This window comes from Peromyscus eremicus, chromosome 12, assembly GCF_949786415.1.
Source record: "Peromyscus eremicus chromosome 12, PerEre_H2_v1, whole genome shotgun sequence".
Lineage (NCBI taxonomy): Eukaryota > Metazoa > Chordata > Mammalia > Rodentia > Cricetidae > Peromyscus > Peromyscus eremicus.
The window spans coordinates 55,918,543-55,939,694 of NC_081428.1; the positions used below are offsets into that span (position 1 = coordinate 55,918,543).

At 46.4% G+C, this 21,152-nt stretch overlaps 1 protein-coding gene across 1 annotated transcript in view; it reads left to right on the forward strand.

Moving 5' to 3' along the window:
* The window catches only part of Arhgap31 (Rho GTPase activating protein 31), a 111,476-nt gene that overhangs the window by 77,676 nt on the left and 12,648 nt on the right, over positions 1-21,152 (forward strand). Inside the window, exons 4-8 of the mRNA XM_059277391.1 lie at positions 8,686-8,768; positions 9,710-9,817; positions 10,414-10,556; positions 13,363-13,561; positions 16,126-16,250. Coding sequence (XP_059133374.1) covers positions 8,686-8,768; positions 9,710-9,817; positions 10,414-10,556; positions 13,363-13,561; positions 16,126-16,250 — 658 coding nt within the window. The remainder of the gene's footprint in view (positions 1-8,685; positions 8,769-9,709; positions 9,818-10,413; positions 10,557-13,362; positions 13,562-16,125; positions 16,251-21,152) is intronic.

Sequence of the window (21,152 nt, forward strand, 5' to 3'; positions counted from 1 at the left end):
ACAACCATCTGTAACTCCAGTTCCAAGGGATTCAACATACTTTTCTCACCTCCTCAGGCACCAGGTATCCATGTGGTGTGAGAACTTACATGCTGGCAAAAGCCCCATACACATAAAATAAAATAAAACTTATATATATTCTTAAGCAGGGCCTGGTGGTGTACCCGGGTAATCTCAGTGCTGGGAGATGAAGGCAAAGGATTGAGAATTCAGGACCAGCTGCAGCCATATGTCCAGTGAGAGGCCAGTCAGGGCTACATGAATCCATCTGTTAAAAATACACCATTCAGGCTGGAGAGATGACTCGGCTGTTAAGAGCACTGCCTGCTCCTCCAGAGGTCCTGAGTTCAATTCTCAGCAACCACATGGTGGCTCACAACCATCTGTAATGAGATCTGGTGCCCTCTTCTGGCCTGCAGGCATACACGCAAATAGAGCACTCATGCATAAATAAAAAAATATTTTTAAAAATACACTATTCTTAATAAATGACAAAGAGATTAATATTCCTTAATTATAGAAAACTACTGCTTATCAATAAAAAGAAAAAATACATAACACCTCACTTAATAAATGAGCAAAATACTTCAACAGACAATTCAGAGAAACATAATTATTTATAAACTACTAGAAAGATATATTTGCACTTTAATCTGTTGTTGTTGTTGTTGTTGCTGTTGTTGTTGTTGTTGAGATAGGGTTTCAATCTGTGTAACAATCCTGGCTGTCCTGGAACTTGCTTTGTAGACCAGGCTGGCCTCAAACTCACACAGATACCCCTGCCTCTACCTCCCAAGTTCTGGGGTTAAAGGCATGCACCATCACCACCCAGCATGCAGGTTACTTTTTTTAGAGATTTCTTTGTTCTAATTTATGTGTACATGTGTGCACCCACATGAGTATACATGTGCCCACATGAGTGTACATGCGCCCACATGAGTGTACATGCACCACACACATGTGCGTGCCTAAGAGGGCATTGGGTCCCTGGAACTGGAGTTGCAGGTGGCAGGAGCTTTATGTGAATATTAGGAACCAAACCTGAGTTCTCTGCAAAACCAGTATGTGCTCTTAACTGATGATCTTAAAAATAAATTTAAATATTACATTTCATGCTGGCAAGCCTGTGAGAAAACTCCCTCTTTATAATCTCCTACTGAAAATGTAAATTAGGTGGGCAACCCAGAAAGTCATTTGAAATTATGATCAAGGTTCTAAACACATTGTGCTCTTTAATCCAGTAACTCTAGAGCCCAATTTTAGGGTAATAATTAGAAGGTAACACAAATAACTGATATACAACTATATCCATTGTGGTATTATACATAACATCCCAGTTTTGGAAAATAGCTACATCTCTACCATCAAAGACAAGCAAATGGCAAATCTATTGTTTCAAAACTGTGTAGACAGGAAAAGACACATTTCTGAAGAATGTTTTACTGGCCACAGTATGACATTAAATAGGAAGAAAGCAGTCTGTGAAAGTGTATAGGAAGGCAAGCCAGTGCTTGGCGCTCATACTGGGGCTGGAGGATGCGGGCCAGGGGAGGGGGGGTTCTCTTCCATTTCTTGAAGAGAATTGAGGATTGAACCAGATGAGTTCAATCCTCAGGACTCATGTGGTGTAAGGAGAAAGCTGACTCCTACTGATTGTCCCCGACCGCCACATGCACCCACAGTGCTTCCCACGTTCAGGAATGGTCTTCTTCCCTCAGTTAAGAAAACCCCTCCGAGTTCTGGTGAGGATCCAGTGAGGCTGGTGTACTGGAAACCAGAGGCCTTGAACCAGACCAGTGGCTCATTGCAATGAACATTTGCCAGTAAAGCTGATGGGGTAAGGGGGTGTATACTACATGGCACACAGAAGCCTCCAATGCCACGAGGACGAATCAAGAGGTGTGGGAGAGGCAGAAAAGAAGGAGAAGCAAAGAGATTTTTCTGTTGTTGGTGGTTTGGGTTTGGGTTTGAGGGGATTTCGGGTTTTGTTTTGTTTTGTTTTACTTTTGTTTACTTGCTTACTGTGTTTTGTTTTCTTTTATGGGGGAGAGGCAGGGAAAAGGGAGGATATGGGGAAACTGGGAGGTGAGCAAGAATTGGGATGCTTGGTATGAAACTCCTAAAGAAGTTAAATTTTAAAAAAAGATAGAAAGAAAACCCCTCTGTGCCAGGCATAGTGGAACATGCTTTTAATCCCAGCACTTGGGAAGCAGAGGCAGGTGAATCTTTCTAGGTTTGATGCCAGCCTGGTCTACAGAGTGAGCTCCAGTCCAACCAGGGATACGTAGTGAGACCCTGCTTTGGGGGGGGGGGGGGTGGAGAGGAAGGAAGGAAGGAAGGAAGGAAGGAAGGAAGGAAGGAAGGAAGGAAGGAAGGAAAAAATTCCCACAGAAATCACCAGCCAACCCAATCTAGACTGTCCCCTCACTGACATGCTCTCTTCCCAGTTGGTTCAGACTGTGTCCATTATTGACAATTAAAACTAACCATGACACTAACTTATTCTGTCACACCTTGGAAAGCCAAGAGTTAAAAACAGTGTCATGGAGGTGACTTCCCACTCCCTCTGGGGGCCTTGGAGAAAAAGGCATTCCTTGCCTCTTCCAGCCCTAATAGCTACTGACATTTATGGGCTTTTGGACACATCCCTCAATCTTGCCTCCAGGGTCATGTGGAGTTCTCTTCTGGCACAGTGTCTCTCTCTTGTAAGGACAGCTATAAATTGCATTTGGGGGTGACCTAGAGAATCTAAGGTCATCCCCCAGCTCAAGGTCCTCAACTTAATCACAGCTGCAAAGACCACCACCCTTTTTTTTTTTTTCTCTCAAATAAAGTATCGTTTCCAGGACACAGGACCTGGTATCTTTGGAAGCAATTGTTCAACGTACCTTATTTTGCAGAGGAAAGAAAATGCAACATTCATTTTAGGGAAAATTCAAATTTTCTTCTCATTGATCCCGTTAAAATCATTAAACTCAAATGAACGTTGCTAAGTTGGAGTTCCTAGGGAATAGTTGTTTAACTATTTATTGCATTTGTGTTAAGGTCATTGGGGGTGGGGGTACTGCATGTACCTGTGTGTGTAAGTGCAGAAGGGCCTTGGATGTTGCTCTCTCGAGCCCTCCTCTACCCCCTTGAGGCAGTCTCACTAAGCCTGAAGCTCGGTGTTTGGACCAGATGCACTAGCCAGGGGGCTCCAGGGACACACTGCCTCCACCAGTCTCCGTCCCACAGTGGTAGGCTTAGAGGCATGTGGCCCATCTCCTTACATGGGGTCTGGGGATCTCAACTCAGTCCTCAGACTGTCACGGCAAGTGCTCTGGGCCATCTCCACAGCCCCTCGGAGTCATTTCTTTATGTCCCGATCTCCTTTGTTGAGTTAAAATTCTACCTAAGGACAGGACCGTATTTATCTTACTCATCATTACGCTTCTCCCTTCCAGCTATAGGAAAATATTGGGATGGTTACTCAGCAAATGTTTGCTCACAAGTTTGTTGACTCACATAAGTCACCCAAAATGTAGCTTGGGGCTAATTAGAGACTCAACAATGGCACGTGGTTTATGAGCTCAAGATGGCTACGGAGCCGGAGGGGTTGGAAGGCAACTGTCGTGGCTTGCCAGGGACCTTTTTAAAACTGAAAAGCCCTTGGGACTGGAGAGGTGGCTCAGCACTGACGAGCGAGTGCTGTTCTTTCAGAGGACCCACGGTAGGCAGCTCACAGCCGCTTGTAACTCCAGCTCCAAGGGGATCCAGCATCTCTGGCCGTTGTGGGCATGCGCACTCATGTGCACGTGCGCATGCACGCACATACGCACATCACACATAATTAAAAATAAAATAGGGAGCTGGAGAAATGGCTCAGCAGTTCAGCACTGACCGCTTGCTCTTGCAAAGGATCTAAGTTTGGTTCCCAGCTCCAGAAAGTCATAACCACCAGCTGCAGGTGGTCCCAGGCTCTCTAGCCTCCTTCAACACCCCAATGCAAGTGAGACACATAACTCATGCACACACACACACACACACACACACACACACACACACACACACACATAAACATAGATTTTAAAAAACTACTCTTTTAAAACATCTTTTTAAAAAGAGAAAAGAAAGACCCTCATCCTCAGAAACCTTTAACCTTGGGCCTAGGGTTGATCCCTGACAGTGCTCATCATAAGGGAGAGTGCTCCTAGGTGGCACTGTGCTCAAGGTGTGGCCCACATGTGGCTGTCTGCCATTTTCAAAGATGAAACAAAATATTGATTTATTCACTTGTTTATTCCATTCAACAGCTGTTTGTTGGGACCTTCTACAGGCAGCTGGAAGGCATAGTTCCGGGGCCTGGAGATTTAATGGTGAACCAGACAGATACAATCCTCATTTATTGAAAGTTCTATTTAAATGAAAGAGAGAGAGAGGAAGAGAGATGATAAACTCTTGTAATACACGGATGTTTCATGAGAGCTGTTAATAAACACTATGAAGAAAAATAGCCCAGGGCTGGGGAGAGACAAATGGACAGGGACTGCTATTTTAGGGTCATCAGAGTTCTCTCCGTGAGGCGGAATCTGAACAGATAGGGATAGAGTGAGGGGACAGATTATGCCAGTATCTGGCGAAGTGGGTGACAAGAAGAAACCACAGGTCCAAAGGCCTGGGCTTGGGGGTGGGGTTGGCGCCCAGCTTGAGAGAACCCGTAGAGACCAGTGCCTGGCACGGAACGGGCAAGGTGGCCGTGACGGGAGCTAGGATAGAGGATTCACAGGAGGGCTGGATCACCCAGTATCGATGACATCCATAGATGTAACAAGGATGCATTCACAAGGACTACCTAGAGGAAAACAGTAATTATCCCCCGGGGACTGAGGGCTTACAGTTCCAAGGAAAATTAACCTTTCTTTAAGTTTTTTTCTGATCATTACTTTTTAAAAACCTAGTTGTGGTGTCAAATAATTTAATAAAAATGGTTTATAGTCGTTTTTAAGTAATTGATAAAACTTAACATTGTAGCCAGGGGGCCTGTGGCTCAGCAGGTAAAAGGCATATCGTCCTCTGACTTGCACATATGTACACACACACACACACACACACACACACACACACATACACAAATTAAGGTAGGTAAAGCTTCAACTCTACTCCCCAAATGCCCAACAATAGGATCTGAGCAGTTGGGAACACAAACCAAAAGTGTATTTGCAGTGGCCAGATCGCCTCCCAGAGAAAAATGAGGATTTAAGCCAAGCTTAGGGTCACCCTCCCACAAATACCAGCTCAGGGGAGGTTGAGGCAGGAAGATTGTGAGTTCAAGGCCAGCCTGGCTTACGTAGAAAGACCCTGTCTGGTTAAGTAATTCAATAGAAAGCAAAAGAAAGTGAGTTTCTGGATAGGGTGTGGGTGCTGTGGGGAGAGACTGTGAATATGGAAATAAAAGGTAGTTCTCACTGAGCCCAGCAAGCATCAGGGGTTAACCTGCCCCTTGGCTTAAGAAAGTGGTTCTCAACCTTCCTAAAGCTGCGACCCTTTAATACAGTGCCTCATGTTGTGGTGACCCCCAACCATAAAATTATTTTTATTGCTATTTCATGACTGTAATTTTGCGACTGTTATGAATCATAACATAAATATCTGTGTTTTCTGGTGTTCTTAGGGGATCCCTATGAAAGGGTCATTCAACGACACACACACACACACACACACACACACACACACACACACACATACACAGGGTCACCACCCCCAGGTTGAGAACCAGTGGCTTAGGAGACCAACAGTGACTAAACCGCTCCCTAAAATCCTGAAGGAACTTTCCATGAGGGCTGCTATCTCCACCTGCACCTTTATCCCCCAAATACATCTTTCAGTTTTCCATTGCTGTTGTTGGCAAGTGCCCCGACATTCAGCTCTAGACACCTCTTCTAAAGAGGGAAATGGCGCCACGCACCGCAGAGCTTGGTCCTGGCTGTGCAGGGACAGTCCTGCAGCCTCCTGGACTCTCCCTGGGTGTTGCTCCATGGAACCAAACCGTGAAGATCCACGCTCTGTTCTGCAGCCCTGGTTATCTGGAGGGCTCGCCTTCCCTTTCCATATGGGCTTCTCCCTGCCTGCCGGGAGTGTGGTCCCTGAAATTCTGCTTTCTAAATAATGTTCCAGGAAGGAGACGGCAGGGGTAGGGCTCCTCCATAGAGGCCTCACATGCCCCTGCCCCCTCGATCCTGCACGTCTCACAACGTAGAGAGGGCAGCAGGTGTTAGTGCTGCCTCTGTTCACAGCAGGCACACCCACCCGCAGAGTGAGGGCCCTGACTATGACACCCCAACCCACGTTTCCCTCCTCTCGGGAAAAGGTAACTCAAATTTTCCACATTGCGGTGTCTGGCTGCCTTTTTCAAATAGTGGGCACACATGTAGATACAGATAAGAGTTTAACTTCCGTTGAGAAAGGGGTGGTCTGGGGAGATAGCTCCGTGGTTAAGAGCACTTGATGCGCAAGCCGAGGACCTGAATGCTGGCTCTCGTCACCCACAGACACCTGGACAAAGTCACGGGCACTTCTGCAGTGATGCAGGAGACGCCAGGACCTGTGGGGCTAACTGTAAAGCTCCAGGCTCAGTGAGAGACCCTGTTTCAAGGGAGTGAGGCAGAGACGGACATGGGAAGCCAAAAGATATACTTCTCTGCCTGGTGCCCGTGTGTGCACAGACTTAAAATGTCATAATGAAACCCATCACTCATATGCTTACTTTAAATTTTAATTTAAAAACAAACACACGAGGGAGCGGGAGCATGTTGACATACACCTTGTTCAGCATAGGAATGGTGTGGGAACGGGGGTGAGAGTGATAGGGGGACCCAGGCAGGACCTTAGAACCCTTCTAAGTCAGAACATACACAGCAGATACGGCTTGGAGAAGGGCCCAGCAAACTACGGGTGTCCAGGAAAGTTCATCGGTTTCCGATTTCAGTGAGCAGTAAGTGTCTAAAGACTATCACTGCTAAGAGTATAACACAAATGTTTGTTGTTGTTGTTGTTGTTGCTGCTGCTGCTGCTGCTGTGATGTTGTTTGTTGTGTGGTGCCAGAGACTAGGCCCAGGGCCTCTTACATGGTATCCCTGAGCTAGAGCTACAGCCCTTCTTAAAACTTTAAGACAGGGGGTGGCAAGATAGCTCAGTGGTTAAAGGTGCTTGCAGCCAAGCTCAACGACCTGAGTTTGATCTCTGGGATCCACATCATGGAAAGAGACAACCAGCTCTTGCAAGCTGTCCTCAGCCTTCACCTGTATCTCCTGTGTAAATACATTCACCCACAACTAATTATAATAAATATAATGAATTTTGAAACAGGGTCTTGATATGTTACTAGGGAGGCCCTTGTACTCACTCTAAAGCCCAGGCAGGCCTCGAACTCGTGGCCTTCCTGCTTCACCCTTCTGAGAAGCCGCAATCACCATCGAATTGTACAGCGCAGTACAAGGAACTCTGTGTGTTTGTTTGGTTATTTGTTTTGTTGGGCTGGCAGAGCCCCCTGTGCGAGCTAAGCAAATGCTCCGCCACTAAGCCACACCCAGCACTCCAGAATCACAGCCCAAGCCAGAAACACCAGCTAACAAATAAATGTGGGCAAACAGTGCACAAAGCCCACAGATTTGAATCGTCGTTTTTGACTCAATTGCAGCCGCGGGTGGTGATTATCAAAGTAAACGCAAGAGCCGGAGGCAGCTAGTCTACACTGAGTCAGGAAACAGCAAGAACGCCTGAGCTCCGCTCTGTGTCTCCCTTGTCTTCAGGACACCTACAGCATGGTGCTGTCCATATTTAGAGTGCATCCCCTTGCTCTAATTAACCTAATCTAGATAATCCTTCACAGGCAAGCCAAAAGACTTGTCTCCTCAGTGATTTTTTTTTAGATCCTGTCAAGTTGACCGTCCATTTTAATCATGGCACACTGGCAGGATCTAGTCTCAAGATAGGAAACGGGGCTGGAACTGTAGAACCTTCAGGGATGTTGGCGTCACACAGCAGCCTCAGGCTAGTGAGAGATGGACACCAGCCAGCCTGTCATCACATTGTCCTCATGGTGTCGCTGCCTCCCCTCGCAAGGCCCTGCACTGACGGGAACAAAATGCCCACACAGGATATAAGCAGAGAGCAAATCAGGGCAAGGCCACCAAATCCTGGGGACAAAACTCTTATCCCTGATAAGGAAGGCACGTCTTCTCTGCTTCTTGGCAGCCAAAACAGGCAGCAACTGAGGACTGGAAGTCATAGAATAGACACAGGCTAGGTGACAAGTAAGTAGCTGTTCACATCCACGAGGACTGAGTAAACCTGTGTCCCTGTGACATCTCTATCTAATGCTGTCTCTCTGAGTGTGAGTGTCTATGACTCTCTGCCATGCAAGACACATTTAGATCCTATACATTCTTTCCTGGACACAAAACAACATCTGAGGACACACAGAGACAACCCCCCTCCTGTGTGCACACAGGGTAAAGACGCTTGACTCAGTGAAACTCAGAAAGAGCATTCGGCTGGCTGCTGATACAGACAAGGGTGCTTCTGGGATGGGATCTGCAAGCACACAGTTGTGAGGCTGGAGGACCTGAGTCCTAAATAAGACCAGGGGGTGCAGGAAGGATGCTGGCTCCTGGGTGCTCACTGGGTACTTCGTGTTCTTCTCCACAGGAAGCGGTGTCTCATTGCCCGGAAGAAGGACAGCTAGCCCGAATCCAGAATGTTATCCAGGAGCTGCCCCCACCCCATTATAGGTAAGAACTGTTCAGACCCAGTGTGGTCAAACATCAAGGAGGCAGGGAGGCGTGGCAACTGACGCAAATGGATGGTGGCTTTCCTGGGGACATTTGGAAATTCCTGAATAGTCAAGTGTTATCAGGATGAGCAGATATCCAACCAGGGACATGAGCAGCCAAGGGCAAACCTGTCTCCATTTGCAGGGCACTCAAGAGAGTCCCCCAAAAAGTCATCCCTATCACACAAGCCAGTCTCATGGTGACATCCTTGGTTCATAGCCAGAATTATGCTACAAACAAACCTTTGGAGTCCCAAATGGCCTTAAAGCTGGGGGTGACGGTGACTCTTCAGCGCTATTATCTCTACTGGCTCCTTAAAAATAGCCCAGACGTCATCCCCATCCTTTCTACTCCCACAGATTAGCCCACACGGTACTAACTTGCCCAGTGTTACCTACATCTGTTTACCTTTCAAAGGGGGGATGGAGTTTGATGTGGAGTTAAAAAGAGCTTCGTTGTGGTCAACAAATACTTGTCTGTGAAATGAGCCCATTAACAAGAACCAAGTTAGTCTGTAGCTATGTGGATGTCCTCTAAGAATCAAAATGAGACCCTCTTTGAGGACCGTGGGGAGGTGAATTTTCCCAGGGTGGAAAAGAAACAAGTTGTTCACTAACTGCTCAGGGTGTGCGGTCTGTGGTTCCCTGCTCCTGTCTGTGGATCTGCTCCAGCGGTTTCCGATGACATCTGACAACATTGACACCTGTCCCCTTCCTGAGTCAGTGGCCCTGGAGTCGGGAAAGCTACCTTCCTTGATCTCTTCCCACTGTTCCTTTCAAGTTCATAATGTAGACTGTCTTAAATCCCAACCTGGTCGGGACCTTCAAGTGACAGATGTCACGTAGGCGCTGACATGTCTCACTTTGCAAAAAATCCAACAAAGAAATGAACTGTTTCAGGACCTTGGAATACCTGATTCGACACCTGGCCCACATCGCCTCATTCAGCAGCAAGACCAACATGCATGCCAGGAACCTGGCCCTGGTGTGGGCCCCAAACCTCCTCAGGTAACTACCACCCCACGGGCTCACAGCAGCTCGCACTGCTCTGAGCAGAAACAAAGCCTGGGTGCTTCAAAGCTAAAACCATGGAAGACAGACCTATGGCTCAGTCATCTTTTTATAGCATATATGAATCAAAAGTGCCTTTAAAAGTTTAAGCTCTTGGCCTGCTAGCTTGGAAACTCTGGTTCCAAAGGCATTTGTTGGCCATAATCCCAGTGTGGCTAAAGTTATGGCTCTGTATGTTACCATTTCTTGAAAAGGCCTTTTTTTCTCCCTCCGGGGCTCATCAGCTTTTCTTGGCTTTGGTGAGGTCACAGATGCCTCTAACTTCAATCAGCTGCTTCATGCAATGCATGTGGGACAGCTGGATAAAGGTGGAAGGGAGCCCCAAGAAGTAAAAAGAAGTCAGTCCTGTGCATTTATGGACAATGTTTATAGTCGTGTGACAGCGATTTCCAGTCTATTTAGTGGGTTTGGCTTCACGACCATTGGGAGTCTCTCTCTGGTTGGTCATGAAAAGTTAAAACATGTGGCCTATACCAAAGGCTCACTGCCTCCTGTTATAAGGCGAAGTCACTCTGGATGTTTCTCCCACGCAGGTGTAAAAAGATCGAAGCCACTATTTGTAACGGAGACGCAGCCTTTCTGGCAGTCCGGGTCCAGCAGGTGGTGATTGAGTTCATACTGAATCACGCCGATCAAATCTTCAACAGTGGTGCTCCAGGGCCTCTGCAGCAGGATGGTAATGACTTCCGCCTGGCATAGTCCCCACACACCTAACCTCCCTTATTGCCCTAATCCTAGAGCCCCCCAAAAAGTGAGTATGACAGCGGAGGCGGGAAAAGCAGGCGTTCCAGGTCAGGCTTGCCTACATAGAGAGTTTAAGGTCAGTCTGTGCTGCTTATGTGAGACACTGTCTCAAACATCTAATAATAAGTGAGGGTGGTCTTGGCTTCAGTTCTGACTGAATATCATATCGTGTGCTGGCTGCTGTGTATTGTTATCTGTGATAACTCACTGCTCCAGTGTTGCAGATACTGGCCACCATGACGGTGTTAGGTATGTATCTATATGATACAGCAGTGGTTGCATTTGCATGTGCATTTAGCATGTTTCTGATCAGGTGCATACATGGCCTCTCCCTGGGATGTGGTGTTGGGGTAGAACTGAGACAATGTTCTCTTTCTAGTGAGTTCTTTATTACGTAAAAGTATGGGCAACGTTCTTCTCCTTTGTGGTTTTCACTAAGTTTAGAAGAGCCTCATGCCTTTTCCTTGAAGTCGGAAGTGAGCAGAGGCCGTCTACACTTAACGTTCTCTGTGCAACCATTTCCCGAGTACTTTATCCTGCCCTGTATCAGGCAGGAAGCATACAAAAATAATTGTGCTTGTGTGGGGCTTGTAACGGCACAGTGAGCCCTAGGTGTGAACTGGTCTGTGCTGTTTGAATGTCTATGAGCTTCATTTATTATAATAATAATAATAATAATAATAATAATAATAATAATAATTACAAAAACAGGCCGGGTAGTGGTGGTGCATGCCTTTAATCCCGGCACTCAGGAGGCAGAGCCAGGTGGATCTCTGTGAGTTCGAGGCCAGCCTGGTTTTCAGAGCAAGATCCAGGACAGGCACCAAAACTACACAGAGAAACCCTGTCTCAAAAAAACAAAATAATGACGATAATAATAACAATAATAATAATAAATAATAACAGGAATCTGGTCGATCAGAATTATGTCAGTGACCATTTGTGTTTAAAAGTGGTTTTACAACATACGTGTCTGTCACCTTCATCCGATGATGGATGAGTTTGTGGGGACACAGATTACTGAGCCTCATCCCGAATCTTCCTGCTCTAAACAGTCTAGAGTGTGGCTTAAGAAAAAAAAAAAAAAACAAGTGTACTTCTAAGAAGTCCTCTGTGATGTCAATGCTGTCGTGAGAGTCCACGCTGGGAGAGTGTCTAATGTGCTTTCTATTGTTGTGATAAACACCATGACCACAGGCAGCCTGGGGAGGAGAGGGTTCATTCATCTCACAGCTTACTACTATCCTTCATGAAGGGAAGTCAGGGCAGGAACTCAAGGCAGGAACCTAGGGGCAGGAGCTGAAGCAGAGACCCCTGGAGGAGTGCTGTTTACTGGCTTGCTCCTCATGGCTATCTCAGCTTGTCTTTTTATACCCAAAACCAACTGCCTAGGGGTGGCACCATCCACAATAGGCTGGGCCCTCCCACATCAATCATTAATCAAGAAAGTGCCCCAGATACCAGGTGCCAACAGCTCCTTCACATGCATTTGTAATGACCAAAAAATGTCCCCAGAGGGTGCTAGAGAGGTTGCTCAGTGGTTAGAGGCACTTGCTGCTCTTCCGAAGGACTGGAGTTGGTTTCCAGCAGCCCACAACTGCCTATAACTCCAGATCCAGGCCACTTAATACTCCTCTTCTGGCCTCTGAGGTCGCCTTTACACACATAACATACACTCACACATATAAATAATAATTTTTAATCAGAAGAAAAAGGAGAAGGGGAAGGGTGAGGGAAAGAAGAAGAGGAGGAGGAGGAAGAGGAAGAAGAAGAGGAGGAGAAAGAAGGAGAAGAAGAAGAGGAGAAGAAGAAGAAGGAGAAGGAGAAGAAGTCTTGGTCTCCAGAGCCAAGCATGGTGGCACACACATGCAGTCATAGCACTGGAGAGGTAGATGCAGAAGGATCCTAAGTTCAGAGTCATCTTTGGTTATGTAGCAAATTCAAGGCCAGTCTGGGTTACACAAGACCCTATCTCAGAAAAACAAAGTGAAATAAAATGTCTCCAGACATTGCCAAATATCCTTGGGTAGAGTGAGGGAAGGGTGTGGAAAGTCGCCTCCAGTTAAGAACCATTGGCAGAGAAGGGAGAACCTTGTACATCAGCCATGCCTTCATCACTTCCACTGTAAAAGGAATACCCTAGAAGAGGGACAACTGGCTATAATATAAACACCACAAGACAAGTAGGTGCTGAGGAAAGAGCCACCTCTCTCTGAGGGAATGGTACAGCATATAAACAGTCTGTCCCTCTAGAGACCGATGCCTAGGAAAAGTAGACTCCAGACATCCACGGCCTTAGAGAACGTGTTCCTCAGCTGTGGGGAGGAAGGGCAGCCTCCTACTCGATCTTAGTTGAGTTAAGCCACATTCCTAGCTGACCAAAGCACTTAGCAGAGTTTTTGGGGATTAAGGACTCATTGCTGTAACTCTGGATCACAGTAAGTGCTCAATAAATATTTGCAGAATGAATGAATGAGTCTATGAACAGTCACTCCATGGAAAGTACAGAAAGCAGTTGCCTCCTGAAGCCCCTCCTTGCCCTCTACCTACTGTGAGCAGGACAGCCGACAGTTTGCTGTGTGCAACCTCTACCCTAGACTCCCCCATGCCAAAGAAAAGCCACCGTTGGCACACAGCCCTCTGTCGAGGACTTCAAGTGGAAGGGCTATAGATGAGAGATCTGACTAGGCCTGGAGCTCGGGCCTGCCCCCAGCTGAACTCTTTTCTTTGGTTTACAGAAAGCCGTATCATCACAAAGAGCCTGACCTTGCCAGCCCTGTCCCTGCCCATGAAGTTGGTAAGCCTGGAGGAGGCTCAGGCCCGAAGCCTGGCGACAAACCACCCTGCTCGAAAGGAGAGACGAGAGAACAGCCTGCCTGAGATCGTCCCTCCCATGGGCACCCTCTTCCACACAGTCCTTGAGTTACCAGACAACAAGTAATTGGCATTCTTACAGAATTCTGAAGGATTTGTGGGTGGAGGGGGACAAAGGAGGTGAGGTGTCCAGTCTCGGGGCCATGAGTATGGATTGGGGTGCAGCCCAGGTGGGGTACAAAGAAATGTTCTAGAAGAGAAGGGAGCTGTCTTCACAATTTTCACTATCATTCATAATGATGCCTTCGCCCACTGCCCCAAGTGGTTACTGCGAGCTCTGGTCTCCTACCAAAGACCCGCCCTACCAAGTGAGTCATGAGACTCTTCTCCCATAGAGTAGACAAAACAGCCCTGGAGTTTACAAAAGTGAGCTGCCAAAGATATCTGCCCCCCTCCCCATGACCTCCACCCCTGCCTGACCACTGGGAAAGGCATAGAGATGAGCCTACGACAGAATACAGGTTGACAAATGGTGCCACTCTAGTCAGAGAGTTCTTGGTGGCAGCACTTGGGGATGGCATGTCTGACTTCCTTGCTTCTTCTCAACCTGCCAGAGAACACACCCCCTCTGCCTTCTGTGTCTGTCTATCTATATGCACGCTTGTATGTGTTCATGTCGACATGTGTGTGCAGGCTTGCAGGTGTGTGGAGGCCAGGGAACAGCTTGGTCCTCAGACACTACCTACCTTTTTGTTCTCCCTTTTAAAACATGGTTGGTTCACCACTGGCCTGGGGCTCGTGGAGCAGGCTAGTCTGGCGAGTCCATAAGCCCAAAGGATTCACCTGTCTTTGTCTTCTAAACACTGGGATTGCAAGCATGTACCCCCATATTCAGTTTGTTACTTGGGATTTCAGCCCCAACTCAGGTCTTCATGCTGAGTGGCAAGCACCTTATTAACTAAAAGCCATCTCCCTGGTCCTTCTCCCTTTCAAAACAAGTCATCATTGGTACCCACAGGGCAGCTTCTTTCCTTATTTCTTCTTCTGCTACAACCTTAGTCTCTACCCATTCATTGTACCCCACCGTGGAAGAAGGCAGTGATTGGAGCAAGTGTCGTACACTTTTAGTAGGCCTAGTTGGCAAAGGTACCTTCTATTGGATGGTGTCATCCTTTCTGTTTCATGAGCCAGTCCCTTCCCCAAGATAGCAAGCTGTTTAGAGAGGAAGAAACCTGCCACCCTGGGTAACTAGAGGAGGCGTGTGCTGGAGGAATAACATGCCTCCACTTCCCTGGGAAAACACTGCTTCCTAGAGCGGGTGGATTGTACCCTCTTAGAACTAAACACACAGCACCTCTCTAAATCAACACAGAATAAGACTCCCTCCCAGGGATGAAGAAGGAGATCTCAGAAGAAGACCATCTCCTGCATTGTCTCTGCTTTCAGCCCCAGCGCCATACCAGCTTAATATATGCTGCTCTCTACACCCCAAGGCTAAGTGTGCAGGCCAGCAAGCCAAGGCACAGAGAAACCACCAAATGTGCAAACTTGTCTCTGACTGATTCAGAAGACCTGCTAAAGCTGAGACCCAGTGCTCGGCGGCAGCGAGGGCCCTGTAGAGAAAGGGTTCCTTGTGAGAACCCCCAAGTTACAGGGTTTCACCCTGAACTTCACTCCAGATTGGGACTGAGTGGATCTGCAGAAGGACCTGCCTCTGTGGTGACCCCTAGTGGTACCAAGTTCTCATGAGCCAGCCTAATGCTGTGTCACCTACCCACAGCCACAGCCCCAAACAGCCTGGTAGGAGGCTGCTGACCCTTGTGCTTCTTTTTTTTTTTTTTTTTTACAAAGACCACTGACCTAGCTGGCAGGCCACAGCTCTCCCCAACAGCACCAGAACACATCCTTTTACTGGTTTACTTTCTCATCCTTCCATTTTGAGTGTTTATCAGCCCTCACCTCACCTGTACATATCCTAGCCCTATGGCCACCAGGCAGAAAGCACAGAACTGGGGTCTATGGTCCTAATTGTTTACTCCTCGTTTGTTTGTTTGTTTGTTTGTTTGTTTGTTTGAGACAGGGTGTCTCTACCTAGCCCTGGCTGTCCTGAAACTCACTCTATAGACCAGGCTGGCCTCGAACTCACAAAGATCCACCTGCCTCTGCTTCCCGAGTGCTGGGATTAAAGGTGTGCACCACCACCTCTGGCTTGTTTACTCCTCTTTTTTAAAAAAAAATTCAGCATGTTTGAAGAGTCAGAACTACAGAGCTCCGTAGACTTCTTACCAGATTTCAGAACTGTGCGTTTGCTTGTGAGCTCTGAGCATCCCACTGACCACTGCCTTTTTCTGTCTCCCACCCCCGCCTTTGACAGACAGCCAACTTCGGCTGTCATTCCGAGGAGAAGGGTCTTTGCCTTCACTTGTTTGATCACTCAGGGTATCCCCAGACAGGCTATAGTCACGCACAACTTGGATTTTAGAGGGAATCTTCTGGAACTATCAAAGCCATTCATGACTGAGACTGTAACTGCAATGTTCTCTCTCAATTTGCAACCCCCCTTGAGAGACTGAGGCAGAAGGGATCATGAGTTCAAGCCAGCCTGGTCTATTGAGGACCCTGTCTCAAAACGAAACACTGCCTTGAAATGACAAGTTCAGCTAACCTGTGTGGCTTGGTTATTTTAGGAGAAAGCTTTCCAGTAAATCAAAGAAGTGGAAATCAATATTTAACCTGGGGCGTTCTGGATCGGACTCGAAATCCAAGCTGAGCAGAAATGGGAGTGTGTTCGTGAGGGGGCAGAGGCTTTCAGGTGAGGATTAGCGCCATGGCTTCCGACACACCTGTGGTTCTTAGCCAGGTTTCACACTTGGTCACTTCACATTAGCTAGTAAAAAAAAAAAAAAAATCAGATTCACTAGGTTTTTTTTTTAAGATGATGATGATAATGTTTTACTTACAAAAATGTTCAATGTCTAGACCTTCCATGAAATCCCTTAATGTTAACATTACGACTATAAAACCATTATCAAAACAAAAAGATAATATGAATACAATACTATTAACTGATTTCTGTATCTTAAGAGTCATACTTAACCAATTGTCCCACTAATGTCTTTTTCTGGACTTTTTCCAAGTCCAAAACTGGGATCCATACTTCATTTGGTATGAAGTACATCTTCAAACGTCCTCAGTCTCCTCCAAGGTAGAAACGTTCTTTAGTGTCTCTCAACGTGATACTTTGGAAGAACACCATCCCTTATACTGTAGAACTGTTCCCACATCTGGGCGTGACTGAGGTTTTCTTGTGGGGAGACTAAAGTTATGAAAATTTCTAGACATTGTACAAAGGCTGTGTCCTGCCCACCTCTGGGTCATGTCAAGAGGTCCATGATGCCGAAGCCTTATTGTTAGTAAAGTTGGTTTAGGTGACTTGGTTAAAGTGCTGTGTGTCGTGTATTCCAGTAGCACTAGTTAGGTCTTGCCCGCAACAGTTATTTCTGTCATTTTCCCCAAGTAGCTATTGTCTATTAGTTGGAATTCTGCTGTCAAGAAGGTCGGTCCCTTCACCCTCGGTGTCGTGATTCCAAATGGGGTGCTCCCCCATGGGTTTATTTCTGAGCAAAGGAAAGAGACTGATAAGAGGAGGAACTGAGGGAACCACTACATAATACAGAATCTAGTCAACCCATCCTGAATATGTGTCAGGGAAGGCCAAGGAAGACCTCCGCAATGATTTAGTGCAACGTGTGGACGCACAAATGCAAGGGTCAAATCTCGTCTGGATCCTGGTTGGTTGGTTGGTTCGTTTTCTTAAAAAAAAAAAAAAGCTACAAAGACAATAGGAAACTGTGGGTATGCATTGGCTACTAGGTGATTTTGAAGAATTATTAAATTTGATAGTGTCTTAATGGTTCTTGGGAGGTGTATGCTGTAGTTGATGTACTTAGATGAAATGTCAAAATGTCAAGACTCACTTACAAATAATTCAGGGGAAAGGAGGTATAGAATGGACAAACTCAATACACAGAAAGATGCCAATAACCATTGAAACTAGATGGTAGGTGTAGAAAAGCCTTTAACGTTCATGAACGTTTGAAATATTCAGTAAGTGTTGGGAAGACATGAACTCCTATAGGAAAAAATGAGAGGCGATATCTCTAACTCCTTTATGCAGACAGAGTGGTAATTTCAAGACAAGGGCCAGAAAATAGAAATATTAGAAACCTGAGTCGTATTTACCTGCCGTAGGGATGTACGGCAGATAGCCGTCACAGTGATTTCTACTATAAATAAGAATAAAGTCAGAGTGCTGGAGAGATAGCTCAGAGGTTAAGAGCAGTGATTGTTTTTCCAGAGATCTGAGTTCAATTCCCAGCATCCACATGGTGGCTCACAACCATCTGTAATGAGATCTGGTGCCCTCTTCTGGTGTGCAGAGATACATGCAGACAGAACACTGTATACATAATAAATAAACCTTAAGAGAGAGAGAGAGAGAGAGAGAGAGAGAGAGAGAGAGAGAGAGAGAGAGAGAGAGAGAGAGAGAGAGAATAAAGTCAGTTCAGAGACAGAACTGGGCATTCCGATAGAGAGAAGACTGAGGGGTGACCTGCCACGGTGGCTGTGTCTCCATTTCATCCTGCCTTTCCCAACTCTTCTGTTCTCTCCATGTCAGTACTGTCTAGACTGCCTTCCTCGGCTGTGGTAACAAGAGACAGCTTTTCTCTTTGAGCATCTCTGTCCCCAAAGGCAGAAGGCATGTCATTTCTGGTAGCTTGTTCAACAGTTCTCATCAAGTGTCCCGCCTTGAGTCTTCTCAGTTCTCAGGAGCCTTCACTGGGTCACAGGACCAGTCCCTGTGGCCAAAGGGGTTCCTGGGGCTGATTAACCTAGGTTCTGAACCAACCACTGGTACGAGGAATGGAAATTAAACCTAGAAGTACAAGAACTCTGTAAAGAGGGCAAAGGGAAAGGGATTCTGGGTAGCCATCTGTAACAGCTGTGTGGTTAAACACACCTTTCATCAAATGCAAAACTAGTCCAAGTGACAAGGACTGAGTGTCACAGCATGCTGAACTGATACAAATAAGAAATTAGGACTCTCTGAGGATAGTGTGGGAGGAAATGTGAGTACCTGACAGGAAACGCCTCGTCTATGGTGAGAGATTGCCTAAGCACATCAAAGAGAGGCTTTGTTACAGAATGGGAGAGGCCAGAAATAAAAAGACAAAACCCAAGAGAACAAAATGAACAAAGATGAAATGCACGATGGCCTGTGATCTTGAATTAGAAAGAGTTTTACTACCCCCAGGTAATTTTTCAAAAGGCACAAACCCAAGGTGCTGGACCAAATGGTTGTTGAGTTCATGAGATGTCATGTGCTCAGCAGGGTAGTCTCTCAGAGTCCCCCAGAGAGTGGCTCACAGCCACAGCAGTTTCTGCTTGAGAGGTCTATGGGAAGGGCTGAGTATCCGGGATTTTTAAAAGCCCCTTAAGTAGTTCTACCATCCAATCAGGGTTGAAAGTCTAACTTGAGAAAGACAACTAGGAACTGTTTTTAGCTCCATTTTAGAATCTTTTTTCTCAGGTTTTAGGTGAAAACTCTTGCCAACCCATTGGGTGCCATTTGTAGCTAGAGTTTTCCTGCCTGGCCCACAGTCAGGACAAATCTCTGTCACCCGCCAGTCCCACAGCCGCTCAGACCCAACCAAGTAAACACAGAGACTTATATTGCTTACAAACTATGGCCATGGCAGGCTTCTTGCTAACTGTTCTTATATCTTAAATTAATCCATTTCTATAAATCTATACCTTGCCACGTGGCTCGTGGCTTACCGGCATCTTCACATGCTGCTTGTCATGGCGCAGCTGGCAGTGTCTCCTTCTTCCTTCCTGTTCTCTCAGTTCTCATCTCTGTTAGTCCCGCCTATACTTCCTGCCTGGCCACTGGCCAATCAGTGTTCTATTTATTGACCAATCAGTGCACATACAGACCATCCCACAGCAGTGGATGTTGATACAAGTGACTCTTGGAGTCTAAACTAGAGTCATTGTCAATAGAGTGGCCCGATTTAGCCAGAACAGCATTGCTCAGGATGCTAGAAACTAAAGCTCAGGACTGCAAGGTGTGGCTAGTGGACAGAATCTAGACTCAAAGAGAGGCCACAGAAGTTTGTAATGTAATCTCCCAGTGCGGTCGCTTAGTGGCGCACAGGTTGGCAATACTTTCGTGTGTGAATATGAAAGGGGGAAATCAGTGGATTCACATACGTAAACAAGGTGTTAAAATGTCCATGGCAAAGGGTATTTAAAAATTGTGTATGTGTGTGTGTAGTATGTTTGGGTGTGTGCACATATGTGTACAAGTATGTGTGCCCACGCATGCAGAGGTTAGAGGTTAATGCCAGGTGTCTTCCTCTATTGCTCTCCACCTTATTTTGTTTTGTTATATTAAGACATGGTCTCTCACTGAACAACTTTGGCTAGACTGAATGACAAGAAACCCCACCCCCAATACACACACACACACACACACACACACACACACACACACACACCTGTCTCTAGCTCCCAACCACTGGGGTTACAAACACATGCTGCTAGTCCTGGCTTTTATGTGCATGCTGAGGATCCAAACACTCAGTTGTCATGTTGCAGAGCAAGCACTTTACCTATTGAACCATTTCCCAAGCCCCCGAAGGGCATTTTAAAAATTGATTAACCATGGATACTATTGGGAATTTATTAGGTTGGCAGCAGAGAGAGGGACATGTTCCAGCACATTTAAACAAACTAAACAGATAAGAAAGTGTAAGGGGAAAAAAATGAAGTAGTGACTGAACACAGATGCATAAACTTTGAAGCAAATTCCAGACACTGGTTTCAATCTTTAAATTTTGTTTTATGTTAAAATAAACTCCTATGCAGAGGAACCCTAAAGTCATAGGGCTGGAGACTTTACCTTTGAGTGAAGGAATCATCAGAAGGGACCAAGACCACAAAGGGCGTGAGGGCTGAGGATTTGAAGTTCAGTGGAGTTCTTCTCTGGGATGCAGGAGGCTCAAGGTTCAGCCTGCCAGCATTGCACGAGCTTTGCATGGTAGTGGCCTGTGATCTCAGTGCTTAGGAGGTAGAGGCAGGAGAATTAGGATCTTAAGGTCATCCTCAGCCATAGAGTTCAAAGACAGCCTGGTTTACATGAGATTATTTATATATTTAAAAAATATAGGGCTGGTGGGTCCAGGAGGCCAGATCAACACCTCGGGCAAAAATATCCTCTAAGTCTAGGCATGAGCCAAGGGGTCCAACTAAGCTTTTAGTTACTACGGAGAGAAGATGCCCTGGAATGCTTGGGAGCTATCGGTGGAAGCTACAGAGCTTGGATGGATGGAAGGCGCTGACTCAGGGTTACTTCATGATTACCTGGTTCCGGCCCCTAAGGTCAACACATGGAAACTGGAGTCCAGAGACAAGAGAGATACAGGAAACAAAGGCAAAGCATTTCTCAGAATACACAGACAGACGAGGGACGCCAGCCAAGCAGCTTTAAGATGATAAATCAACTTATGATCCTGTACAAACAGCAGCTCTCAAAGGGGAAAAATCTTGGCATGCTATGGAGAGTGAGGAGGTTGGGGGCTCTTGAGGCTTTGGAGAGCTTTGTGAAGCAAAGGCTTTCCTCCCATGTGGCGGAGTCAGAGAATCCCCAAAT